The following is a 27,991-nucleotide window of genomic DNA, read 5'->3' as shown; positions in this document are numbered from 1 at the left end:
GCACTCTTTGGTGAAAAAAGTTGTCCAAGGAAAAGCAGCAGCTTCAACTTGTGTCCCATTGGAGACAAGTGAATCTGAAGTTATATATTATATAAGACGTAGGTGATGACAGCAGTTTATCATTAACCTGAACCCTGCAAGAAGCACATAAGGAGAGGAAGAAGAAGAAAGCCAGAGAAGCAGCCAGGATGGAATCCATCATAAGGATCAACAATGCTGCAGACATCTCTGTTATTGTTCTCTACTTTTTGATAGTTCTGGCAGTGGGACTATGGGTATGTTGGGATTTTATTTTGTTTTACTTGATGAGCAGGTAGATTATAGAGTCTTGGCAAAATAGTATAGTAAGTGAGAATGTGTAATTAGATAAAGATATTGATGCTTAATTGAAATAATTAACAAGTGCATGGTGGGCAAAATGTGGGCACTTATTTACATCAGAGGGGATGGTGAGCCAGGGTGGCATCCCCATCCCTTTGGGTGGATGAATGGAACAGTGGGGAAGGCGCAGTGCTGGGGTTTGTGTGGGATGGAGCCCAGAGATGTGCTCAGTAAAGATCAGCCAGGGTCCCTCAGACACGGCTACACCTGAGGGGGGGCGTTTGGCCACGGGGCGCTGGGGCTGCGGGAGAGCTGTGCTGTGAGGGGATGGCCTGGGAAACAGCGGGGAGGGGGAGCTGCAGGGCTGGGCAGGGGCGGGAGGGGACGCGGGGTGCACCGGGGTGGGGAGGCGGTGTGGCAGCACCCACAGCGCGGGGACAGGGACGGGAGCAGGGATAGGAACAGGGATAGGGACGATGACCGGGACGGGGACAGGGACGGGACGGCAAAGGCGCCTCGGCCGAGGCTGCGGGTGCCGTTTGAGGGCAGCATTGGCGGGGCTGTGTGTGGGCTCCAGGATGCAGAGCCACGGAGCCGGGAGCAGGAGCAGCCCGGGCTGTGTCAGGAACCGGGAGCAGGAGCAGCCCCGGGCTGTGTCAGGGTGCAGAGCCACAGAGCTGGGAGCAGGAGCAGCCCGGGCTGTGTCAGGGTGCAGAGCCACGGAGCTGGGAGCAGGAGCAGCCGCGGGCTGTGTCAGGGTGCAGAGCTGGGAGCAGGAGCAGCCCCGGGCTGTGTCAGGGTGCAGAGCCACGGAGCTGGGAGCAGGAGCAGCCCGGGCTGTGTCAGGGTGCAGAGCTGGGAGCAGGAGCAGCCGCGGGCTGTGTCAGGGTGCAGAGCTGGGAGCAGGAGCAGCCCCGGGCTGTGTCAGGGTGCAGAGCCGGGAGCAGGAGCAGCCGCGGGCTGTGTCGGGGCACGGAGCTGGGAGCAGGAGCAGCCCGGGCTGTGTCAGGGTGCAGAGCCGGGAGCAGGAGCAGCCCGGGCTGTGTCAGGGTGCAGAGCTGGGAGCAGGAGCAGCCCGGGCAGGGCTGGCAGTTCCTGTGCTCGGCGCCTCCAGCCCGGCCGGCTGCGCTGCGAGGGGAGCCCGGAGCCCCGGGAACAAAGCCCCGGCAGTCAGGGCAGAAAAGCAGCGCTGGGACCTCAGAGCTGAAGCGTCTGAGAGAATGGGCCGATGCACTGAGCTCCAGAGGAAGGCACTGAATTCGGGTTTCCCTGGGGCAAGCCCTCCTGGTCACCTGAACACCTGACTAGTGACAAGCTGAGAGGAGGGATTGCCCTTCAGGGATCCTCTGCTTTCCAGGAGCATCCCAGCAACATTTCACAGTGCAGAAAAGTCAGCTGCAGAACAAACATCCCTTTCTAACAACCTGGCAATATTTTGAGGGGCACCAACAATTTACAGGTTGCACAAAGTGGACACAAACTTTTCTTTGCCTCTTCAGCACAGGAGCAGAGGCCAAAAATATAGTTAAAAATCTGAAGCCCCAGTCCAGCAGAACACCTGGTTGTCTGGCAGGAGGGAGCTGGGTCCTACCATGAGAGTCTGGCTGTTGCTGTAGTTGAACTTCATGTTAAAGATCTCTGACAATAAGGAGCTGATCTCTGGCTTCTCAGGCCATTGTGTGCTGAGTTAATTCCTGGAAACTTTTCTTTCCAGCCATGAAGACTGGACAAATACTTACCCAGTTGCTGTGTGTAGTTAAATGTAAATCCATTGTGTTTACTTCCTTTCTTCTGCATTGGAAGAAAATACATGGATAATTTCCCCAGGTCTTCTTTCTTTATTTACCTGTTCAAAGTCCATCAGAGATGACAATGGAAATCCAGTAAATAATGGCTCAAGGTCATTAATAAAAATTTGAGGAACTTCCCTCTAAAGCCCATCCCTTGACAAAGACAACATGAGTTTGTAAAAAGGAAATTTTAGCTGGCTTCTTCTTTTGGAACTTCAGAGGGAATCAGGCCCAATGCTGATATCACAACAAGGGAACAGATACCTATAGGGGCAGGATGGTATTGAGTAAAAAAGCTGCATACTTTCTGTATAATAATCAACTTGCATATTATAGTCTGTTTTGATGCCTGAAAGCAAAGGCTTTTCACCCCAACAAAAAATTCATGTGAGCTTTTACTTGAGCGAAATTTTTTCTTGGTTAAATTTAATTTTATTTAGTGTTCACACTATAATGAAAGATGAAGGAATGAAACTTGAATGGCTAATGCAGACCTAGATGAAAGAATGATTGTTCCATTGTATTCCATTGTATTTCCTTCATCATAAGGTTGTTCTTTTTGGCCACTCTGTTTTTTTCTCTTTACCCTGCCTGTGTGTTTTGTTATCCCTTCATTCAGGCTGTTTGTTCTCAGCCTGTGTATAATTGCCTAGCACACTTGAAATATGATTAAAACTTTCTTTTTTCCTTTTTTCCAGGCTATGTACTCCACCAACCGAGGCACAGTGGGTGGATTTTTCCTGGCTGGACGGAGCATGGTGTGGTGGCCGGTGAGTGCTGTGTGTAAAACACAGGGTGTGCATCTGCCCTGTCTGTCCTGGCATATCCAGGGCTCTGTGACACTGCTGAGGCTGTGGTGGCTTTGTTGTGTGGCTGCAAATCCAACTCTTTCTCCAGCCACTGGTGTCACAGGGCACACTGCACAAACAAAGCCACAGGATGGGCAGGGAGAAGTGCTGGGGGAAGTTCTCTGAGCTGTCTTGATTGTGTGATCAACTTGTTTGACTATAAGTACATTGTTAATGTCAGTACAGACAAATCCAGTGCTTTGCCTTTCATGCCACTTTCAAACTTTTCAACATTTGGACTCTGTTCTTTTCATTGCACTCAAAGAAGGTGGCTCATTTTAAGGTTGTCACAGACAGGAATTAATTTACTGCAATTTTCCCCTTTATTGCTCTATTGTTTCTACTTTTGGTAACAAGTTCTGGTCTGTACAAGGAGAAAAATCCTGGAAATGTTCTGGTATGTTATTGGTAAAATATATTTTAAGTGTATTTAAAGATTAGCTGTGGCTTACCTCGAGTGTCTTCTGTGGAATTCTGTTATACTCCAAGGCAGAGAACAGGAGTCAAAGCTACAAAGTGTTTTTAGCCATCCATTCCATCAGGCCATTTGGCAGAAATGATGTTAGATACAATTATCTATTTCTTCCTGATCATACAGTCTCTTTAATATGAAAAGCAGACAACTTACACAAACCTGCATTTTCTGTATTACTGGAATACAGGAAATGGAATAGTGTTTTACATTATTCCATTTGTTTGAATGGAATTCCTCAACACCTCTGATCTTGCATTCAGTTTCAGAAAATGTTTCTCCACTTCATTAAGGCTTGGGAGTCAAGAGTCCACATACATTGATTCAGTTACAGGACCAGAAGACTGAGATTAAATATTGATTCCCTAAAGATTTAGGAATTTTTTTGAAGTAGGCTGCAGAAATACCTGCACAGCTTTCAGTCATGTGCTTCAGGGAGCTGCTCTCTGCCTTCAGAAGGCATTGGGACAGCCTCTGTAAGGACATGAAAGGATTAAAGGCCAATGACAGTAAAAAGTTTCTTCATCTGATGTAGCAGATCTAAGAAAATTCAGGTTCCTTCGGAAGACTGAGGAAAGAGAAAGTTTTCAAGTTATTTTAAGATAAAACCCATTATTCTGGGAGAAGAGAAGAAAACCTAACAGATTACTCAACTGTCACTTTAATCAGGGGGCTGGTTTGAACCTTGTGCAATTGTGTCTGCCTGGCAAGGGGGTGTGAATATCCTTTTGTGAGATGTGAATGGAGATGGAGGCAGCAGGGCAGCCAAGCCTCACCATAGGAAAGTTCTGTGCTGCTCCAGTGGCACTGAGAACTCCTGATGATCCCCTGAGACCTGGGGGAGAGGATCTGACACCAATCCTCTGCCAGCACAAACCCAACAGAGCCTGCAGCTCCCCTCCTCCAGTGGGATCAGCCCAAGTTCCTGCCAGGATCCCCTCCCTCCTTCCCAGACTCTGGGAGCTCAGTGAGGACAAAGTGCTCAGTCCTAGATCTCCCCTTCAATCCTTCCCTCTGGAATGCCAGGAGGGGCTTCCCTGCCATAAAAATGAACCTTTCTTGCTATTCTTCCTCGTATCACTCAAAATAAGCAAAGAGCAAACACTCCAAAACCACAAACTAAATACCATGTCAGCAGCACCACCCTGGAAAGTTTGCCTTGGATAAAAAGAGCTTCCAAAACACCAATTCTGACAGCTTAGCAGGTAGATGGGATGTCAATCACCCAGAGCAAGCTGGGCTGAAATGATGAGGAAACCAATGAAAGTATAGAAAGTTTAGTCAGAGATGTGATCTCAGCTCTGCAGCTGCTAAAGCTGAGTGTGATGTTTTACTTTGTGCTTTGATTTCTCTTTTGTGCCAAGTCAGGGCTAACCTGGGATGGTTCTGGTGGCCTCAGTGCATTTTCACAGAAAGGGTGGGGCAGCTGTTTTGCAAGAGGGCTCTTGTTTGTCAGATTTCTCCCCTGCCATTTCAGGATAATGACCCTTGTCATGTAATTGCTTTCTGGAATAGAGCAAAATGAAGAAAAAAAATCCTTCCACAAACTTGGTATAAACTTAATTCCCCTAACTAATTGTATTTTTCAGTTGTGGTCTGTATGCTATGCTCTGCAGGGCACCTACAAGTGGCATTTCTGATCCTAGAGGGAGGGAGGCTCAATAGCAGTGTGTTAGGATGTCTTACTGACAAGCTGGGAAGGGATTCCCTTCACTTAAACCATATCACATCTGTGCTTTGGTGGACTAGAGGAGACCCTGGTAATGAAGGGCTAGAGATTATTCCTGCTTTTATATGGATTTTGAATGTTTGTAGTCACTGGCTGTGATTGTGATTTGATTTCTCAATGTATAAAGTAGGACCAAGACACATCCTGGGCCAAGTTTGCCCTGCTTGGGCTCTGATTGTTCTGCTCCAGCAGAATCCAGGAAAGCTGCTCAGCATTTTGCAGAACCAAGCCCAGAGATAGTTTTCTGGCTGAGGTGAGAGTTCACTTCACTGGAATCACTGCCCTTGTGCAGTGGCTGAGCCATCTCAGTGGTTCCCTGGTTAGTTAGGGATAAAGGTATATAAGAGCATTCTCCCATATAACCCAAACCTGAAATCTGCTGTTGGTTAGTCATAACATAAGAAATGCTTACGAAATGCTGAGCCCTTTCCACTCTCTTGCTGTGGAAACTGACAGAAGAATCTTCAAGAAACTGTCTTGGTCTCTTGGGCTTTGGGGGAAATATCTTCAGGAAAGACTCATGGCTCTTTAAACCCTCATAATCAGCTCTGCTTTTCCCCAAAAGACCCAGAGAAGTTCAAGGCAAGTGACAGCTCTGTAGCAATGGGACTTGCCAGCTTCAGCTTCCTTTGCCAGATGAAGGAGTTGGGTTCAGCCAAATGCTTCCTGCCATGGTAGGACATGAAGTGTCTGTTCCTGCAGAACAGTCAGCTTTGGTAGCAGGAATCTCACAGGATTAAAGCCCTTCATGCACAATTATAAAACCTCAAACTTTTGAAGCCTTCCTGCTTTTGAATTTTCTTCTTCAGGTTCTGGAGTTTTGCAGACAGATCTGTCTGCACAAAATGATGGGTTACCTTGCACACCTCAGTTCCTGAGGCATGAATAGGACAAAGAGAATCTGCTGGGTATGTGAAGCCACTCTGTTAGAGAGATTTACTGAACAGTGGTGCAGGGTCAAGGGCACTCCAAAGAGAAATGTAACTCAGCTTGTTTCTGGTCACGTACATTTAGATCTTTGTCAGAGAGATAAGAATTAGGGGAAAAAACCCCATAGATTCTTTATTCAGCTGTGCTCAGCTAATCTTTGTGGCCATCAGAACTGACCACTGGCATGATTTCTCTGATCTTTGCAGCCAGGTGAGTTTCACATTGTCTCAGGATTTTGCCCACTTGCTGAATCTGACACTGCTATGAGGAACCAGGAACAACAATTCTGCTGTGAATAAGATTTGCATTTCCTTTTCTTAGGTAAAGTAGAATGAAAAATTACCTTGTCAAGTTCCATGCAAAAAAAAAAAAAAAAAAAGTGTTAAATCAATAGTTTTCAGGGTAAAAAGAATAATGAAGTAATCAAAGCAAAGCTCTGATAGAAAAGTAGACGTTCAGTGAAATGGATTTCTGCAGAATCTGTGAGATTTTCCAGCTGGCTGGGAGGTGTTTCTGCTTCAGAGCACAAAGTGGGGAGGTGTCAGATCCTCCTGAGCCTGAGCTATTCCAGGTTTGTTGGAGCACAGACGTTTTGATGATTATTGTCCATTCCCTCCCTTAATACACTGGGAATTGTAAAGATGTGGCTTAATTGGGTAATAACGCAATTCATAGAATTTTCAGATTAATTGGGAAAGAAGAATAAACCCCACACTTCCTTCTTTGGGTCTCAGAGCCTAGGAAGTGTGGCAGTAATATTGCATTTCCAAAGGGACTGAGGGTGATCCCAAAAAGCTCAGGTAGGAGAAGCAATGCCTTTGCATCAGAGTAAAGTCACAAGGTGCAGGGTAGAGCTGTTGGTTAAAGAAGAGCATGAACAGCCTCAAGGGTAGGAATGAGAAATGTGTCAGGGAAGAGGGGTGTGAGAAGAGCTTCTGCAGGAGTGATACCTCAGGGATGGCTCAGGGCCTGTGGGGTGAGAGGATCCCCTGTGCTCTAAGGATCAGTGGGAAAGGGTTTGGTGCTGAGCTAATGCCTCCAGGAGCGTGGGCAGGGGGCAGGGGGTGTGCTGGCAGGTCCTGGCAGGGAGAGGAGGCACAGGCTGTGCATTCTGCACCCTGCAGCTGCCACTGCCTGCCCAGTGCATCCACCCAGCTGGGAATGGCAGGGCCAGGATGTCACTGCATCCTCCTTTTCATGAGGAGAGCAAGGTGAAAGAGTTAATGAATAACAGGAAAAAACACAGTGATCATCATCTGTTTCAGGGTGGTGGTACTTCTGCTGAACAGAGTGCTCTTGTTAGGGCCTGACCTCTTAAAATTTATTAAAAGAGTTAATGTTCCACGTTTGCCTCAGGTTAGTTCAGGTTTTTCATCCTCTTTCCCTCTTAGCAACTTTTGTCCCTTTCAACCAACTTTGTTCTTCACCTTCCCTCCTGGATCTGTCTTTAAAATCAGTTCACTCACACATTCTCTGGGAACAGTTAACACTGCCTGAAGATTGTTTCTCTCTGCCATTCCCAGTTTCAGCCCAGAGTTTTTAACATGTTCAGCAGCATCTACCAATGGCAAATCAAGAATTCCACTAATCAGCCTTTCCACTACAGAAATCCCACAGCAGAAAGTTCTCCAGCAAGGCAGCTCAGGCCCAGAGCCATCTACCTTCTTTCCTCATCCTTAAAATATGGCAGATGGGAAACTTCTCTTTCCCCTCTGGCATCAGCAGCCACTGGGGTGTGAGGGTATTTGGTCAGCACTCTTCTTGCTGTGGCCATGCTGCAGATTTAGGGGTAATCTGCATTCCCTGGCCATGAAGCCATGTTCTCCTTGGTTTAAGGGTAATCTGCATTTTCCTGGCTATGAAGCCATGTTCTCCTTGGTTTAAGGGTAATCTGCATTCCCTGGCCATGAAGCCATGTTCTCCTTGGTTTAAGGGTAATTTGCATTTTCCTGGCCATGAAGTCATGTTCTCCCTTCCCAGCTGTGTGACATAACTGAAACTTATTTTTAAATTGCATTCATTATTAGTATATGTTGATCTTAAAGCTCTGCTGCACTGGATGCTCCCCTAATTCAGAGAAAAAAAATTAGGATGTGAATGTGGGATCTGCATTCATATTGCTTTATCCTTGTGCTGGTCCTGAATATGTTGGTAGTTTTGCATTGGTTTGGTTTGGTTTGGTATTTTTCTTTCAGTACAATATTATTTTAGATAAATGTGAGAACACAGCATCAGCAGCATTGCCTGCAGTGTGTCCTGGGGTTTCAGGCACTGAGCCAAAGCTTGTGCCTGTCAGTTCTCAAAGTTCCTCTTTAGCTGCTTCTGTTACTTGGATCTGCCTTTAAGCTCTTGAACCAGGAGAGCGAACACATTAAATAAAATCAGAGATTAATGTGGTTAATATTTTCTGGTGATTGCATTTCTAGTAACCTAGATTTAAGTTTAATTATTTATCTCCAAGGAAAGTGTTGGGCAACAGTGCTAATGCTTAGTAAAAGTGATACTTTTTTCTTCACTATCATTTCTGGAAAACTGTTGCTGTCACCAAGAGGTTAGAAGAAACAGAGGTCTTTTGTTTGCTAATGTTTGTTGCAAAATTTATCAATCCTGTAGAAATGTCATATGACCAACTGGTTACAATCCTGTAGGGCACAACTGGCTTTTAGAAATGTGTAAAAACCCCAAATCCAGAACTGAGTGAACTTAGAATCATAAATTTCCTGTCCCAGCAAAAGAACAGTTTGTCTGCAGAAAAAGACTTGAAGAAATCAGGAGATCAAACTGATGGAAGAGAAAAACTGTAAGCCTGGAAAAGAAAGAGTGGAACCCCCTGAATTTTATTTGTGTGTTGCAAATTAAAATAGGGGAGGATAATCTATTTGTTATCAGAGATCAGGGCTGTGGGTTGAAGAGTGTGGCTGCTATTTCTGGCTATGCCATAGCTCTGTAGAATAAATCTGCTCTGCAGGGGTGGATTTCTAGGATGAAATCCTTCATCCTCCCAAAACTCAGGGGATTGTCCCTATGCTCCCAGACACATTGATTGAATATTTGCTGCTATTCAAATCAGTTGGACTCAATGATCCCTGTGGGTCCCTTCCAACTCAGGATATTCCATGATTCAAATGAGAGCATTGGAAGAGGTCAGCAGAAATTCCCTGGCCTGTGGTTTTTATGTGGTTTTCTTTTTAACCCTGATTATTGTTGTTATTGTTTTAGCTTTAAATGTAAGGATGTAAGGAAAGAATAGAGAAGAATACAAAAATGTTCACTTTCATTTTTTCATTTCAGAACTCTTCCAGCTTCCTTGTCCTCTGCCCACAATACTCAATCAAATCCAACCTCTTTTTTATGCCTGACTTCTCACCCTGCATCTTTCAGTGCCTGATCCAGTAAATCATCACTGGGTATTTCTGCTGCCTTTAATGTGTTCATTTTGAGGAAATGAAGCTCAGTCCTTTTCATCTTTCCTATTGTCTAAGTTACTTAATTAAGAATTAGGTCTTTGTGAATGGCTCCTGCCTGTCTGCAAACCATCAGGAACCTTGCATTTTTTCAGTCTCTCCCTGTTCATCAATTCCCATGTTCTCCCTGCTGTTCTGTTTGTATGATCAGTGCAATATTTGGGGGTCTTAAAGATCCAGCTCTTCTTAAATATAACTCCTTGATTTACTATTGCTCCTGGCTTCCACTTTCTCAGCAGACATTCCTGCTCTGCAGCTTTCAGAATTTAATTGAGTAATCAAATACTTCTGGCTAACAGTGAGCCAAGTCCAGCTCTCAGCAGGGGCACATTTGGATGCACAGGCTGTGCAATATGGAACAGGGAGTGCAGGAATGACAGCTGGGGATGCCCTGCTCATTTCCTCCTTGAACAAGGAAGGAAGATCACAATCTTCCTCTCTGATTGCCTGGATATCATCCCAATGCCAGCTTGGCAAGTTTTGCAAACATTTAAAAATCTATATTGGTGTAATGTGTTTTTTGACTCAACTGGAAGATATTTGATTCACCATCCTCTTCTCCCTCACTATTGTGGATGTGGTGCTGGGGGCTCTGGTTTCAGTGGGAGTTCTGAAGTCTGTCAAGGAATTGATTGTCAGTCATTGCCATCAGCACCACCACAGACAGGCAGGACTTCAATGTGCCAGATGAAGGGGATTTTGCAGCAATCCCCATGAACATAAGAACCAATTTTTGTTTTTTCTCTTTGCAGATTGGTGCATCTCTGTTTGCCAGCAACATTGGCAGTGGGCACTTTGTGGGAATAGCAGGAACAGCAGCAGCTGGAGGAATTGCCATTGGAGGATATGAGTGGAATGTAAGTGCCATATATGTCAGGGAAATACTTGTGACATCTGGATTATCTGCAGAGCTTAATCAAAATAACATTGCCTAGTAATTTAGGACTGTCAAAGTTTGTACTTGGCAACACTTGTTTTCTGCACAGACCACTAAGAGCCAATGTAATCTAGTATTTAACCTGTCTAAGCCACTGGAGAAGGTGACACTTTTCAGTTGAAGCTTTTTAGAGAGTATTTGAACCAAATAAATTGGAGGATTTTCTCCTCTATGCATATAGTTTTATTACTTTTAAAGTATTTGTGAAGAACATTTTCAGACTGCAGGATGCTGGGAAGAATTTATCAGGCAATCCATGGTAATTTTTGCAGCATTTTGCTATGTAGAAATTATTGAAGATGCTTTGATTTCTTCACAGGCTGTAAGGAATTTTGAACATCCTGCATAAGCACCTGCATTCCAGAAATCTTTTCCTCTTTACCTTCTCCTTCCTGTAATTATGCTCGTGTTGTGCTCATGGTTCCAGTACAGGGTAGAGCTGTCACGTAGCATTGTATACATCAGTGATAGATAAGTGAGCTTCCAGAGTAGCAGGGTCAGCGTGAACGGAGACTGCCCTGAACCACTGCATCCATTTCCTTGTGCCAGCCATGAGGGTGCGGCTGACAATGTCGTCGTTGTGCCTAATTCACCCTCGGGGAGGGAATCAGCCATGGCACAAAGGGCTGAATGAGCCTCCACAGGTCGATACTTCCCTGCATTTATTTCTGAACCCTCCCACCCTGGGGGATTTGGCTTTGTGTTCCTCAGTAAGTGAATGGTTGCTGCGAATAATCAAGTGCTGGTATGATAGAAATGTTTAAGGAGAAGGACAAAGCTTAAAATGAACTGAGATGTGCAGTTTATCTGTCAGCTCCCTCTTTTTGACCATATAAGGCCTATGGCAGACCTGATTCTCCTTCTTTTTCCAGCAGAACAAAGCAAATTAAAACAGAACACAAATCTCTCGGGTCCATATCCTTCTTCAGACATCTCTAACACTTTGTCTCCTGCGGGGTTCCTGCTGGACCAGTATCAGCACACAGTGAACAGGGAAGCAGCAATCAGGTCTGGGAGTGTTTGAGCAGACACTGCAGAGTTCATGACTTAGAGTGGCACAGCTAACACCCATAACAGGAGTAATGAAAGTAATACCAAATTTGACTGTTGACATCCTTGTTTATCCCTGTTCCATTCAAATTATTTCTATTTTGTATCAGAATAACAGCAGAAGCTGACCCAATATTTCTTGTCCATCTTACAGTTTTGACCTAAGGGCAGAACTTAAAAGATACAGTTTAAAAGCCCTCTAAGCCCTGTGGACAAAATAAATAGAGAGTGCAGCTCTGAGGGCAGGAATTTGTTTTGTATTTTTTGATTTAAGTATGTACAAATCAGTATTGGGCAGCATTCCACCAATTTAAGTTAGAAAACTGTGACACTGCTAGAAGTAAGATCAGTAATTCACAGAATACACATGGACACACAAAATATACTATTAAATTGTAATGTAACAATACAGAATATTTTACAAATTGCCTGTGGTGCATCCTGTACAGTCTGTGAAATTGTTGTAAAGCATTCAACCATGCTGGGCTTGCTCTGAAGAGAGCTGGGATAGTCTGGTACCACTGGTGGAGCTGTGACTCAATACCAGAGGGCAATCCTGTGAGGACAAATCAGCTGGTTCTGTAGAAAATACAAATCATGTGTGCTTCTTTGGGACAGCTAGCATGAAACCCAGGCTGCATTATACCTGATGAAGTTTTTAGCCAAGATTCCATCCCCAAATTTTCAACTGTAAATCAGAGGTCAGAGCAGAATCAACTCCCCCCACACCCCTGCAGTGCCCAGGTTTTTGTGATTTCAATGTTCCCCAGCTGCTGTTTGCTCTGATAAATGGTTTTGGGAGCAGTGTCTGGATACAGGAGCTAATTCAGCTGATCTTGTCTTGGCTGCAGGCTCTGATATTTGTGGTGATTCTGGGATGGATCTTTGTACCCATCTACATCAAGGCTGGGGTAAGTCAAACCACTACATTGCATTTGTCAAACCACTACATTGCATTTGTCTTTGCTGCTCATTTCTGCAGCTCAGGGCTGGAGTGCAGCAAACTCATTATGAATGGCATGAGATCCCAGTGTGCCAGAGCAGCACTTTGTTGTATCTGTGTACTTGAAAAATGAGGATTCTCTGTTCTAAAACCTGAGGTGGGAAGTACTTGGTGCTCTCTCCTTGTTCTCCTTTGATTCCTGGAGCTGCTGTTCCTTGAAGCTGCAATTACAGTCTCCTGGTTTTGTGCTGCACTCTCAGAGTATCTGAGTACCTAAAGTCTTGCTCTAATATGATTTGCAGCTGTTCCCCATTATGTGAAAGCTCCTCTGCCTCCCCAGGTGGTGACAATGCCAGAGTACCTGAGGAAACGTTTCGGTGGGAAACGGATCCAGGTCTACCTGTCAGTGCTGTCCCTCATCATTTATGTTTTCACCAAGATCTCAGTAAGTGAAACTTTTACAATTTCTTCCATTCTACACTGATCTAAAGGAAAGAAATGCCCTTTTACAATATTGCTCTCACAACTGCCCAACCATTCCAGGTTTGGAGCTCTTGGCTGAATGAACAACTGTAAAAGTGTGATTTTGTGTTTTCTTTATTCTGTCCAGTGACACTCTGTGCTGCAATCCAAGGTTTTTTTTTTTTTCCTTGCTACTTGTTGTGCTTTATCCTCTTTTTAAAGTTTTAGGGTTTACTTTTACATTTGCTCTCTTCTAGAAAACATCAGTGTGGAGGGAAATTTCTATTGTATTATGGTCTGTTATCTTAGGGGTCTGTGAAACCCAGGGCAGGAATTTTTGTCCCTAGATTTCATATTTATCTGTTTTAGTATCCTCTGGTGAACATGCCATCAGTAATATAGATGAGGGAGAAGAGCAAGGGGACTATGGATAAAAAAAGAATAACAAGAATTAGAAAATGGAAGAGTGGGGAAATGGAAATGAGGGGAATTGTAGCAGCTGAGGTGAAAGGAGGGAAGAGGAGAGATTCTTTTAATGGGCAAGTGACTGGTGTAAACTTTAAGGTACTATGAAGTTAATGTTTATTAAGTAAATGGATGTGTTTCTGTGGAGTAGTAAAGGGAGCTGGTATTTTCCATATGTCTTGAAAGTACCAAGCTACTAAGGAAGTCCACAGTTCAGGCATACTTGAGTCTGTTGTTTTGCAGAAGTTGTCATGGCAGATTAGTCTTTGCCCTCTGAATGGGAGCTGAGTGATAATAGTGCAATTTAAGCTAAAAGATTGGCCTTTTGCTCTCATTCTCACATTATAGCTGATCCTTAGAGAGGTTATAAATTAAACAGGTTGGTAGCATGAGCTGGCCTCAGAGCTGGATTTCTGTATATCTCAAAAGGATTAGAGAGTTTGCTGTAGTTGTGCTCATCAGAATCAGAACTCCTGGGTACAACACAGAGTTCTGCACATTCCAGCTGCAGAGAAACTCCTCCAGTCAGAGACTCACAGCCCTTTTCAGCAGCACATGTTGGTGCTGAGCCTATCAAGGTGCTACACAGCTTCTGAATTTACTGTTCAGCTTTGGCTCCCAGCCTGTGTCATGCCTGAGGCTCTGATTATGGGATTTTTCACTGTTTCACTTGGAGTGTCCTGTTTCCAGGGAAAACAGGTTCTGCATTTAAGCTTCCAGTGTGTACAGGAGGATCAAACACCCTCTCCATGGCCAAGGATCCACGCAGCAGCAGCAGCAGCAGCAGGAGGTTACCTGGGCCCCACTCCACCATTGGCCCACCCCAGCTTCCCACCACCCCCTTTACTGCAGGTGTTTGTGGGGAAGTGCATGGAGCTGGGTCTCTGTGCTGTGCAGGTGACAAACATGGTGTTCAATGTCCTCTAAGCATTTCCTTTGTTTCCCCAGCTGCCCTGGGCAGCTGTGGCAGTGTCTGTGCCTGTCCAGGTGAGATTCCTGCAGTACAGACAGGTCCCTGCACTGCTGCCTTTGGACGGGCAGGATCTGCCCAGCACTGATTCCCCTGCTCTGTGTGATCCAGGCTGGCAGAGCAGGCAGTCCCTGCAGGTCTCAGGAGCTGTCAGAGGAGCTCACTGCAGGTTTTGCTGTGCTGTGCTGTGCACACCATGCCCACACGGTGGCCAGAGCAGGGAGGGAGGGCAGGGCTGTTCCCTGGTGGGCTGCAGGGAGCTGTGCTGGGGGGAGAGGCACAGGCAGAGCTCCCTCCCCACAGACACGTTGGATATCCAAACACATCCACGTGTTGACAGAGCCATTGTGCTTTACTTCCCGAAGAGTTGCCTTGGCAAACACTCCCTTGTGATCTCTGGGCTCTCAGATTTGATAGAGGCTGCTGCCCTGCCCTGAGTGGGTCACACCCACCAGCAATTCCCACTGCCTCTTATCCTTGCAGAAGAGTGGCATCTCTTGCTTCTGGGGTAGTTATTTCATGTACTTCTTCCTTGCTGGGTTGAAATATTATGGAGTGTACTTAATAATATCATTATAACAATGCTTTCTAGGGAGCAGTGTCACATATCAGCTCGTGTGACTCCTGCTGTGCTTTCTGGCGCAGTGCCACTCCCCAGTGAGGATCAGATTCCCTTTGCACACCTCTACAATGTCCTTGCCATTTCTCTTTCCCTGCACATTTTCTGTGGGTTTTGTTGATTTCTTACCTTGCTTTGTGGCTAATCAGCCACTTGACCGACAAGGACAAGGAGTTCATCCTTGGGATCAGGACACATGTGATTTTTGAGCCCAAAGGATTTCTGTCATACAGGGACCTCAGCTGCTCCTGCTCCCTAAGTGTGCAGCACATTGTGAGTCGTGCCCAGAGCAGCTTGCAGAGGCTTTTTAGCCACCAGGGTTGATGATATTGGTCATTATGCCAAAGGAAATGGCCTGGTAAAAATAAAGTCTTGATGGACAGTAATAGGGTAAATTATGACAAGACAAAAAGGAATTAAGGTCTGAATGTTTTTGAAGAAATCAGAAATGGTAAACTGGAACTTTTAAATCTCTTACAGCATTTTCTCTCTGTTCATTGTGCATCATTTCAGTAGGAGATCTATGGGCAAAGACTTCCCAGGGAAAGAGGAAGAGGAGAGTCACCTTCTCCTAGGAGTGCAGAGTGCAGGGGTCAGAGCAGGTGCCCCTGCTCTGGCACCCACAGGATAAACTCAGCTGGCACTGGTCTGGCCAGCTTTGCTTTGTGATCCCTGCCTCTGCAGAGACAGCCTGGAGTGGAAAGGAAAGGGTGACTCTAATTAGAGATTAGCTAAAGATTGTCTATAGAACCGTATGAATGGAGAAACAGGGAAATATTGGAAGACAATAATCTTACTGGGGAGGAGGAGCAGTGAAACTGGAAGATAACAGCAATTTGAAGAAGCTGATACATTTCTCCGAATGCTCAATAATTAACTATACATTTCTTCGTGGGAATTATTTTAGGCTCATCAGTATTTAATGATATGTAGGCTAAACTAAAGCCAAGAACAATAAAAGGAATGTCTGGAACATAGACTGATTAGTGGTGTGAAAAGATAGGAAACAGATTACCATAGAGAAATGGGGCAAAGGATACGGTCTGACAGCGACTGGGGCAAGAGCTACAGGTCCTGGTTCCCAGTGCCAAAGAAAGGCTCTAAGAAATCTGCTCCAGAGGCAGTTCCGGGGGTGGGAGCTCTGCTGTGCCTCCCACTCTGCTCACAGAGCAGCTCTGTGCTGCCAGCACAGCGGGGCTGCACAGCTCCGGCCTCTTCCTCCTCCTCAGCAGGAAGCAGGGCGAGCTCCTGCCCTGCGCTCTCAGTTTTGGTGTCCCGGCAATGAGGATGGTTTTTCTCTCTGGTGTCCCCCAGGCTGCTTCCCTTCCTGCCGGGGGGTGTGCCCCGCCCTGCCCCGCCCCGCCCCGCCCTGCTCTGCCCCGCCCTGCCCCGCCCCGCCCTGCTCTGCCCCGCCCTGCCCTGCCCTGCCCCGCCCTGCCCCGCCCCGCCCTGCCCCGCCCCGCCCCGCCCTGCTCTGCCCCGCCCTGCCCTGCCCTGCCCGGGGCAGCAGTGGGGTTGGGCTGTGACCCCCGGCCCGGGCTGGCCCCTGGGGGAGGCTTTGCCCAGGGCTCAGGCAGAGCTGTGTGTCTGCCCCAGCTGTGTGTCTGTCTGCCCCAGCTGTGTGTCCATCCCAGCTGTGTGTCCATCCCAGCTGTGTGTCTGTCTGCTCCAGCTGTGTGTCTGCCCCAGCTGTGTGTCTGTCTGCCCCAGCTGTGTGTCTGTCCCAGCTGTGTGTCTGTCTGCCCCAGCTGTGTGTCCATCCCAGCTGTGTGTCTGTCTGTCCCAGCTGTGTGTCTGTCTGTCCCAGCTGTGTGTCTGTCCCAGCTGTGTGTCTGTCCCAGCTGTGTGTCCATCCCAGCTGTGTGTCTGTCTGCTCCAGCTGTGTGTCCATCCCAGCTGTGTGTCTGTCTGCTCCAGCTGTGTGTCTGTCTGTCCCAGCTGTGTGTCTGTCTGTCCCAGCTGTGTGTCTGCCCCAGCTGTGTGTCTGTCTGTCCCAGCTGTGTGTCTGTCCCAGCTGTGTGTCTGTCCCAGCTGGTGACCCTGGGGGCACTGGCTGCCAGCTGAGGGTGACAGTCCCTGTGCAGAGCCCTCTGTGGGTGCTGGGGTTGCAGGGCAGCCCATGAGCTGCATGCTCAGGAGCAATGAAAGCAGAATTTACAGTAAGGCATCACAAGTGCAAGGGGCAGATTATTCTGATTGCAAACTTGTGTAAATACCATTGATGCCAATTATCTCTGAATCAGGAAGTGATTTAATGGGATTAAGGGCCCAGTGTTACTCTCAAACCTGAACAATCCCTTCCTTACGTAAGAGCTGAAGGTTTCCTCTCTTAGCCAACTGCTGTCAATTCTTCTGACAGGAACTTAAAAATAGAGACCATAGAAGATGTTTGCCTTCAATGCAAATGCAGCATTTGTCCTGAGCCAGCAGGAAGAGCTACACCACACATGAGCAGTAAAGGGAAAGAGATTTGTGGGGTGACACTGAAGGAAGAGAACTGTCCTGGAGGTGTCACCCAGTCCAGCCCTGCACACAGCAGCAAATGGAACTCACACTCTGTTTTACACAGTTTGTTCTGAATCTGTCTCAGTGCCTAAGTACTGAGCACTGAGGTAACTGTCTAGAGAAAAGAACTCTGTTAAAAAAGGCCTGGGAATTCTCTGGGAAGTGTTACACCTCTGGTACCAAGAACTCCACAGCTCTGAGGGGACACTGGCAGGTACACAAAAATGGCTTCTATTTTGATTTGTGTGTGCAGTATTACAAGGGGCAGAGTTGTGCATTTCAGTGCCCTCATCATGGAACTATAATATGTCACCATGAACCCAAACATGGCTGAACCTGCCATTTTTCTTTTCTAGGCTGACATCTTCTCTGGAGCTGTATTTATCCAGCTGGCCATAGGGCTGAATCTTTATCTGGCCATAATCATCCTGCTTGCTATTACTGCTCTTTACACCATCACAGGTGAGTTTGCAGAGCAGTCTGATAAATCAGAGATGTTGAGGGAGGTAGAAGAAAGAGAAGTGGAGAAAAGGGGAGAAATGAAAACCTGAAAGGGGGGGGTTATTTATAGTGGTCCTTGAAAGACAGAGGTGGTGGAAAAGGGAAAAAAAGAAAAAAGCATTTCCACTGAGACATTTGTCCAGGGCTAACTTATTTGTCCTGACTTCTCTGCCATCAGGTGGCCTTGCAGCTGTGATTTACACAGACACCCTACAAACATTCATCATGGTATTGGGATCCTTTATTCTCATGGGATTTGGTAAGTAAATCAGATGAATCAAACTGGAATGTTCAGCCACAAATCTTGCAGTGGCTACAGAATGAATCCTGCAGTGTGAAACTGTTACCTTAACCAGGAGGTTTCAGCTCCTGTACCCATTTATCAGGGAAGAAAGCAGGCATGTTGCCAAAAGTCAGGCACCTTTAGTCACTGAGTCTCTGTCTCCCGAGCACAAGTGAATGTGGAAGGTAACAAGCAGCATCCCATGACAGGATTTTTATGCCCACATCAAGGGGACTTTTCTCCTCACACTCTCAAGCTCTGAGATTTCAGTAACAAATCCTTTATTGCTCCTGTTATTTTGTGTGTTTCAGCATTTGCCGAGGTGGGAGGCTACGAGGCTTTCATGCAGAAGTACATGGCAGCCATTCCCTCCAACGTGTCCTACGGGGGCACCGAGGTGGATCCCGCCTGCTACATGCCCCGCAGCGACGCCTTCCACATCTTCAGGGACCCCATCAGTGGGGACCTGCCCTGGCCAGGCCTCATCTTTGGCCTCAGCATCCTTGCCATGTGGTACTGGTGCACTGACCAGGTAATGTGGGAGCCCCATGCCCTGCTGAGGGCAGACACAGAGCTCTGTGCTCCAGGGAGATCCTCCCCTGCAATGCAAAGCTGGGCCACAGAGCTGGCTGTCATTTCTAGACTGGTCAGTGACTTCTCAGTTCCTGGTTTCAAGGCATCTCTCACCTGTAGGAAAATGGAATGGGTGCTCTTTCAAACCTTTCTGCACACCTCTGCCCAGCAGATACCCTCTCTGCTTCCTTTCTCATTTTTTGTGTGTGACCATGTGTGAAAACAGAGAAGTTGTGCTGTGAACACCTAGGAAACCATGGAACAAATGGCTCTTGTTAAACTGGGTCTAGATACCATTCCCTTTGCAGTAAGACAATTTTGTTTCCTATACATGCAGCTTTCATCTTTGCTTGCATAGTCTTGGGGGGAATATTCTTTATATGTTTGGTCTTTCAGCCTGGAGACTCTTCCCCAATCATCCTTCCTTCTCTCTAAAAGTACTGCCAGTTTCCTCAAGAGATCACTCTGACATGAGTAAAGAAAAAGGTGCTCCTGCTTCTGCAACATGTAAATGTGTCTCTAACAAATGATCTCTCTGCATCCTAAATTGTGAGAAAGATCATCTTCATGATTTCTCAACAAATTAACAAAATCCCCAATGTAACTGTATTTACTGCTCTGTTAAATATTCTATTCCTTTTTGGCTTTTTAGTCTGTCAGCTTTAAAAACTTCTTGTGAGAGAAGTTTTACCCCTCAAACACACACCAGATAAGCTGTATTTTCCTTTACTTATTTCAAACATATCCTTTGATTTTTATGTAGTTTTCATTTTTCCTAGTGGCAGAAATGCTAAATAGGCTCTTTTGCTATACAGAAGTTAAGAAATACCTTGTATGTGGAACATGGCATGGTGTGATCATGGAAATGTTCTAGCTGCCACGTGTCATTGGCAGGTTATTGTGCAAAGATGTCTCTCTGGCAAGAACATGTCCCATGTGAAGGCTGGCTGCATCGTGTGTGGGTACCTCAAACTCTTGCCCATGTTCATCATAGTGATGCCTGGAATGATCAGCAGGATTTTGTACACAGGTATGATACAGATACAGAAATGCAAAGCTCTTGCTGCCTGCCTTTCATTGCCAACCTCTGTCCCTTCCATAATACCAGTTAGGTTGTCATCTTCTCATCCAAATGTCCAGGCACCTTCAGCTAAATGCACTGTTAGAAGCCACAGGCCTTCCTCTTTTCCCTGATCCCAGGTTTCTGCTAATAACTATTGCTGTCTGTTTTAGGGGAAAGAAATTCCACAGGGTCCCTCCCTAGCTGTTTGTCACAGCCCCACTGTGACTGAATAAGTGGAAAATGCTGTCCAGGACAGATACTGTGCTGGAGGGCCAGGGCCATCAGTCACAGACTGCAGGGTCTGGGCCATGGGCAGTCCCAAGGGCAGCATGGGGAAATGCCACTTTCCCATCTCCCTGACCAGCAGAGTTTGGCTGTGTGTGGCAGCAGGCAGAGGAGAGAGGTTCAGGCTGCAGGGAGTGGGCTTTGTGTTCCTCTGTTTGTTTTTCTACTTGTGTTGTTCAGCCCTGGTCTGACAAATGAGTGCAGATTTGCTTTTGACCTGCAGCACTTGTCAGTACTCTTTTAGAGAGGAAGGGAAGAGGCTTAGGATCACCTTCCTCCCTGTCAGCAAACCAAGGATGAAATCAAATGTGTCAATCCAGTGGCTCAACACAAAAATACATTCTAGAAGCTCTGTTAATTTGGGAGCAATCTGTTGTTTACATGACCTTGTCTCAGTGTCTCATTATCCTCCCCTCAGATGTGGTGGCTTGTGTTGTGCCTGAAGTCTGCCAGCGCTACTGTGGCACCTCAGTGGGCTGTACAAACATTGCTTACCCAAAACTGGTAGTGGAGCTTATGCCAAATGGTAAGACAGTGTCTGTGTTTGTTGTTTCTTTATTTTAGGAAAGCCAGACTGTAAAAATCAAGTGAGAGAGGGAGTCCAAGACCCATATTTAGTTCCAAAATTCTTGCTAGAATGATGTACTATTAACCAAAGGGGTTGTCTGTATTAGCTGTAGGTGCAGAATAGTTCCACACTGACAGTATCAGCTCTCAGCTGGCACATGCTGTGTGCTGAAATGGTGAATGAGCTCCCTTTTTGTGAAGGTAAAATATACCCTGCTTGGCCAATGATTTATAAAAGACTCTTTGCCAGGATCTCTGTGTTGGAGGCCTATTCCAACACAACCCCAAAGGGATGGGTGCTGGCTCATAAGGCAAAAAAGCCAGGTTGTGATATTACAGAGACCATGGCACTTCCCTGATTGCTTTGGTACTTTCCCATCCTTTGATAACTGTTGTAAAAATCCTGCAGTACTTCCCCATGCTCTGTGGCCAGGCCAGACCATCTGGAAAAGTGGCTTACTCTGGTTTTCAGACAGTAAAAGAAACTTGGTGTTTTTGGCAAATATCTGGTTCACAAATATACTACAAGCAAGTGAGCACTCTCTTGCAAACAAAAGGAACGATTTTTATATGGTTGGGAAAAGTCTGCTTAATATAATTTTCTTATTCCAGCATTTAATCAGGCAGAATTCACTAAAGAAGTAGCTACATGCTAAAAGCTCAAGAGTTTCCCTGCCACTGCTGTAAATAGCTCCAGCACGGGAATGTCAGGCAGGATTTTATGTCAGGCAGGTAAATGTGCCAGACACGCTCAGAGCTGCCCGATGAAAGGGTCGGGCAAAGAGCGGGTGCCAGGTACCGAGGCTGCCCACGGAACGCTCCTCCCTCCCCGTGCCCGTCTCTGTGTTCCAGGTCTGCGGGGTCTGATGCTGTCAGTCATGCTGGCCTCCCTCATGAGCTCCCTGACATCCATTTTTAACAGTGCCAGTACTTTGTTCACCATGGACATTTACACCAAAATCCGGACGCGGCCATCTGAGAAGGAGCTGATGCTGGCTGGCAGGTGAGCGTGGCCGGGCCCCCCTGCTCAGCCCCGAGCGCTCCCCGGAGCTCCTCACCAGCCCGGGCCCGGCTCAGCCTCCCCGGGCTGCCCCAGCCTCCCCGGGCCCGGCTCCTTTGGGGACAGCACACCCTGCTCCCCGAGGAACACACACTGTGCAGGAAGAGCTGATTGTCACAGCTCCCCACTGCTGTTGCAAGGAAAATCTTTTCAATTACCTTCCTGGGCTCCGTGCTGCAGCAGGCTGCAGCACCAATGAACTGGTTCTAGTTCATCTGCTATTGATTTGTCTCTGGACATAACAACCACAGCAGAAAAGTGATTTTGTGTGTTCTGATTGCATATTTAACCACGTGCTGATGGATATTTGACGTACACAATACCCAACTTGGATTTCTTTTGTTTGTTCAGTGCTAATTTGCCATTATAATTGATTTCACTAGTTGAAATACAAAATGAACATGTAAATTATTGATTAATTGATGTTCTTTTTTCTTTCTGATAGATCATAGATACTTCTAAGCAGATGGCTAATTGAATATCTGGCTATGTTTACAGGGCATTTATGTTACTCTTAATTGGCATCAGCATTGCCTGGGTTCCTGTGGTGCAGTCAGCTCAGAGTGGGCAGCTCTTTGATTATATTCAGTCTATTACCAGCTACCTGGGCCCTCCCATTGCTGCTGTTTTCCTCCTTGGTATCTTCTGCAAGCGTGTCAATGAGCAGGTGGGTGTGAATTAGGAAACAGGTATGCCACCTGTTCCTTTAGGAATTGGGAGAACTGTGGGGTTTTTTGTTATGAGCAACTTCCTGTTTATTTTAATCCCAGTATAGCCCAGGGATTTTGTGTCTCCATACCCCAAAGCCTGATGTTTCAGAGATGAGTTGGATAAGGTTCTTTCATTGTCTGATAGATAAACAGTCACCTAGGAATTCATAGATAGCTCTGAAGCTTAGGTTCTCTATCACTTTGCCCAGAAGTGTGTTAAAAGGATAATCTATGGACACATAGCTGAAAGTTTCATTTAGGATGTTGGTCACCAAGCTGCTTTACCAAACAAACCATGTCTTACCTATCCTGTCCATCTGGGTTTTGAATATCCCCAATAATGGAAACTCCAAAGTGTCTCTAGGCACTGTTCCAATGATCAAGCACCTTTACAGTAAAACAACAAAAAACAAAAGTTTAAACAGAATTTCCCATGTTTCAGTTTGTGCCCACACATAGCTGTGTGTCTGTTACACTTTGGGCTGGAGTTCTGTACACCAGGCACCCACCAACAGCACTGGGAATTAAATAATTACTCAGGGCCATTAGCAGGTAAAGCAGACACACATTTCAGGAAGAATGACACAATGTTCTGGCTGGCTCCATCGTGCCAGAGCTGTCAGGGATTAAGAGCTCAAAGGTAAAAAGGTATGAGAACAGCCCCTGGGGTGTGCAATCCATGGCTGAAACCTGTCCTGTATGAGGGCAGAGTTGTGTGGAGCCAGATGGACTGTGAGAAATGGTCTGGACACAGTCCTGAGGTGTGCCTGACATCTCAGAGCTGTTCATTGCCCCTTTCAGCTGGACTCATACACTGAGCTGTAAATAAGGTGACTGAAAGCATCTGGGTTAAAACCCACATTCCAAAGCCATTGTAACACATAACTACATCCATGTTTCCTCCAGCAGCTGTTTATTCAGAGTTTATTTCCACACCTGAAATGACTCATTTTGATCCCTTCTTGTCACACCCTTGTCTGCAGGGTGCCTTCTGGGGCCTGATCATTGGGCTGCTGGCTGGACTTGGCAGGATGATTTCAGAGTTTGCCTATGGAACTGGCAGCTGTGTGGCCCCTTCCAACTGCCCCTTCATCATCTGTGGCATTCACTACCTTTACTTTGCACTGATCCTCTTTGGGGTTTCTGCCATCGTCATCCTGGCAGTCTCCTTCATGACCAAGCCCATTCCTGATGTACATGTGAGTATCTCTGATGTACAGTGAGTATCTCTGATGTACATGTGATGTACATGTGAGTATCTCTGATGTACAGTGAGTATCTCTGATGTACATGTGAGTATCTCTGATGTACATGTGAGTATCTCTGATGTACAGTGAGTATCTCTGATGTACATGTGATGTACATGTGAGTATCTCTGATGTACATGTGAGTATCTCTGATGTACAGTGAGTATCTCTGATGTACAGTGAGTATCTCTGATGTACATGTGAGTATCTCTGATGTACAGTGAGTATCTCTGATGTACATGTGATGTACATGTGAGTATCTCTGATGTACATGTGAGTATCTCTGATGTACAGTGAGTATCTCTGATGTACATGTGATGTACATGTGAGTATCTCTGATGTACATGTGAGTATCTCTGATGTACAGTGAGTATCTCTGATGTACATGTGATGTACATGTGAGTATCACTGATGTACACGTGATTATCACTGATGTACATGTGAGTATCTCTGATGTACAGTGAGTATCATTGATGTACATGTGAGTATCTCTGATGTACAGTGAGTATCTCTGATGTACATGTGATGTACACGTGATTATCTCTGATGTACATGTGAGTATCTCTGATGTACAGTGAGTATCTCTGATGTACATGTGAGTATCTCTGATGTACAGTGAGTATCTCTGATGCACGTGTGAGTATCTCTGCAGTCCTGCTCCTCAGGAGATGGAACCCAATGAAAGCACCAGGTCATACCTGGTGTGTCACCCCTCGACACCTCAGCCTCCCCCAGCATACAGCTCTTGTAAGAAAGCAAAGGAAAGAGTCTTCATTTACCTGTCACAGATCTCCAGTGACTGCTCATAGCCTGGGACACCCCAGACACTTGGCATGCTGTGGTTTGGAGCCAGCTTGGGTGCTGGCCAGGCTGCTTGGTCTCTGTGTGCTCAGCCCATGATCAAGCCCAGTCCTTTTGTTCCGTGGCAGCTCTACCGCCTGTGCTGGGCCTTGAGGCACAGCAAAGAAGAACGGATTGATCTTGATGCAGATGAGGAGCAGGACAGAGCTGATGAAAAAGATGATGAATCAGGTAACTGTTGAATACTTAGAGATTCTGTCATATATTTGAGTATCCCTGTTTCACTCCTGAAGGAACATTACATGCTTGATAGTTGAAGACATCCTCCCTTTCCCCAACGACGAATCCTCAGCCCCCACAAATTTAAATGGCTCATGAGCTGCCTTTTCCAATCTCTCGTGCTTAGTGTAAATCAGAAGTGAAGTGGATTTGAAGGGAGGAAATCTTGTTCTCTTGGTATCTGGGTGGCAGCTCTAGGACTGAACCCATGGCAATGCTGTGCATTGACAGAGCTGTGTGTGACTCCAGCACTTGGAGGGAATTCACCTGGAAAGAGGGGTTGTGCTCAGGATTGAAGGCACCTGATTGCCCAGATCCCTCTTTGTCATTCTTTGCTACAAAAATATGGTGAAATTATAAAGGTATGGTCAGGCATCACAAAAGCAGACTGCAAACCCACCTGCTCTCTTTACTGGGTTTCTGGTTCTGCTCCCAAGCTCCTTTTTATCAGTATCCTCAAATTAATTTATTTGTCTTTCAGTTAAGAGTGTAGAAAGTATTGAAAAAATGGAGTTTAAGCTTTGAAGCACATTTGCATCTCCAATACCAGGCCAAGTCTCTGGGCTGCAAAAGGCCCAAGTGTCTTCTCCAGAAGGCTCTCTTGGAACATGTAGGAAATCCCTCTTTTCTCAGATGAGCTGTGCAAATACAATATTAGCTCAATCCTTGTACTGTTTTGTACTAAAATGCTTCCTTTAATTGTGACCATAAACCAGAGCAGGAATGCCCTCAGTCCCAGAGATGTGTGTGTGCCATGGTCTGTACTCACCTTTCCTGACCAGAGTGTTATTCCTTCCAGTTAATGAGGAAAACCAGGAGGACCCAGGATGCTGTAGGAAAGCTTACAACTGGTTCTGTGGCTTGGACCAACAGAAGGCCCCCAAACTGAGCAAGGAGGAAGAAGAGGCACTGAAGAAGAAACTCACAGACACCAGTGAAGTGCCACTGTGGAGAAACATTGTGAACATCAATGGCATCATCCTCTTGACTGTGGCTGTGTTTTGCCATGCCTACTTTGCATAACCCCTGATCACAGTCCTGAAATTGTACTGCATTGTTCAAGCAAAAATGATGGTTTGTAGATTTACACAATTAGATACACATTGTATTTTCATCATCTACATCTGTAAAACATCAGAGTGATTTACTCACTGATTTTGTGATCATAATTTCAACAATTTAAAGATGAAGGCCACTGGGATTTCAAGAGAGAATTTCTGTTTAGGCATTGAACCAATCCAGGGCTGAGGTTCAGAATTTCCATCCAATATTCTCTCTGCTCATGATACATTTCATATTTTAGGTTCAGAACAAGGCTGCTTGAGCCATATTTCATATCAGGTTTTGTGAACTACCTTTTAGGGTTCATGACACTATTTTGATTTTTATCCCCTCCTCTGATCATTCAATTTTCCTTTTCCTTTGGCTATGATAATGTGCAAAAAACTGACAACCACTGAGGGACTGTATTACAAACTCAAATTAAAACATTGCTTTTGTCCCCCCAACATGGGATATCTTAAGTAAAGGGTTTATGCACCTATCAATGCATTTGATATTATATATAATTTCCATTATCAGTTTTCTCCCCTTTTTCTCACTTCCCACTGGGTTGTGTTCCTCAGTTGTCAGTGGAACACTAACCTCTGAATTGGTCACATTTTGAAACTGGGGAACACCTGTCTTGATGATCCTAAAAAGAATTTTGCTTACAGTAGATTATTTGTTTAAGGTTAACTTCCAAAGGTCCTCCTCTCTTGATATTTTAATATATACCTTTACTTGAATGTGAAGCTTTTTATACAAAATACATGTATTATATATACACAAGCAATACATTATGTATATGCACTATATATATATTATATATATTTAAAATATGTATTTATGTGTGTGTATATATATTAATTTCTTACTGATCAATTCCCACCCTGGTGTGTCAAGGCCCTCTTTACTGTGGGCTTGGAGTCAATGTCCTGCCTCTGTCTGTGGACTGTGATACAAAGCAGCCCATGGTGTCACATCCTCAGCATTGGAGTGCTGGGCTGCACTGTGAGGCACATCCAAGGGCTCTGTGCTGCTTTCCTGCAAAGCTATAAATCTTTCCTCTGAAGATTTCATTGAGAAATAGGATTCCTGCTGCATGGCAGCATGAGTTGGCAGTTCAGGAAGGAGAATAGTCACAGCTGTGGGATATCAGCTAAACCAGGCTGATTGTCTCTCCTCGATAAGTTTGGTGCCAGCTGGGGACACAGGAAAAGACAGATTTAACACTTCAAAGCAGAAAGCAATAGATCTTCTTTTCATTTAATTCAGCTTCCTGGGGAATCAACTGTAGAAAGAAGATGCTGGTTGCTCAGTGCCACAGTTCCCTGCTCTTTCTGCACATCTTGGTGGCACTGTGCTGTCCCCAAGCCTCTGCCTCAGGACACTCCGGGCTGGCAGCAGCTGAGGGGAAGGCCCAGAGCAGCCCCTGCAGTGCCACAGCTCCTGCTCTGCCTCCTGGGCTGGCACCACCACCCTGCTCTGCCTCCTGGGCTGCCCCTGCAGTGCCACAGCTCCTGCTCTGCCTCCTGGGATGTCAGCTCCCTGCTTTGCCTCCTGGCCTTGCATCTCTGCCACTTCTTCATCTCCTGGCAGGCTCTTTGCTTCATTTGTAACCCCAAATGCTCAGAACTGCAGCAGAATTGCTGCTCTTCAGTAGAGTTGGTGCTATTCAGCATAATCCCTTCAGGGTCCTTTGCATAGGCCAGATCTAATCAATACTTCAGGAATACCAGTGCAAACCTTAACACAGTGATAGAGTATTTTAAAGACCATGGAATTAATTGTATTTAATGAACGATGAAGATTTGTATATATTAAAGTAATTGTATGTTTTGAAGGATTTGGTGTCCACAAAGTGATGGGATTTTTATATAATGTGATGGAAGACAGAGAAACTTCATTTGGTGTCTAGGTTTTGCCTCTGGGTAATAGTAATGGATGAAAAACAAACAAGGAAGATGTCACTGAGGATTGCCCAGATCCCTCTTTGTCATTCTTTGCTACAAAAATACAGTGAAATTATAAAGCTATTTGGATAAAGACAAAGAACTGAAGTGATTTCCTGGCAGT

The 27,991-nt window shown here is 45.8% G+C and overlaps 1 protein-coding gene across 1 annotated transcript; it reads left to right on the top strand.

Annotated features, from left to right (window-relative positions):
* The first annotated feature begins 1 nt into the window (after window position 1).
* Window positions 2–27,387, top strand: SLC5A1 (solute carrier family 5 member 1). The gene is made up of 15 exons (XM_058816426.1): window positions 2–275; window positions 2,810–2,881; window positions 10,307–10,411; window positions 12,393–12,452; window positions 12,825–12,929; window positions 17,862–17,967; window positions 18,185–18,265; window positions 18,601–18,821; window positions 19,757–19,892; window positions 20,629–20,736; window positions 21,630–21,780; window positions 22,336–22,504; window positions 23,531–23,746; window positions 24,724–24,826; window positions 25,674–27,387. The coding sequence occupies exons 1-15, from the start codon at window positions 189–191 to the stop codon at window positions 25,895–25,897; spliced, it is 1,944 nt and encodes a 647-aa protein (XP_058672409.1). The 5' UTR covers window positions 2–188; the 3' UTR covers window positions 25,898–27,387.
* The last annotated feature ends 604 nt before the right edge of the window (window positions 27,388–27,991 follow it).

This window comes from Ammospiza caudacuta, chromosome 18 (assembly GCF_027887145.1).
Source record: "Ammospiza caudacuta isolate bAmmCau1 chromosome 18, bAmmCau1.pri, whole genome shotgun sequence".
NCBI lineage: Eukaryota > Metazoa > Chordata > Aves > Passeriformes > Passerellidae > Ammospiza > Ammospiza caudacuta.
This window is presented reverse-complemented; position numbering and strand designations above follow the sequence as displayed.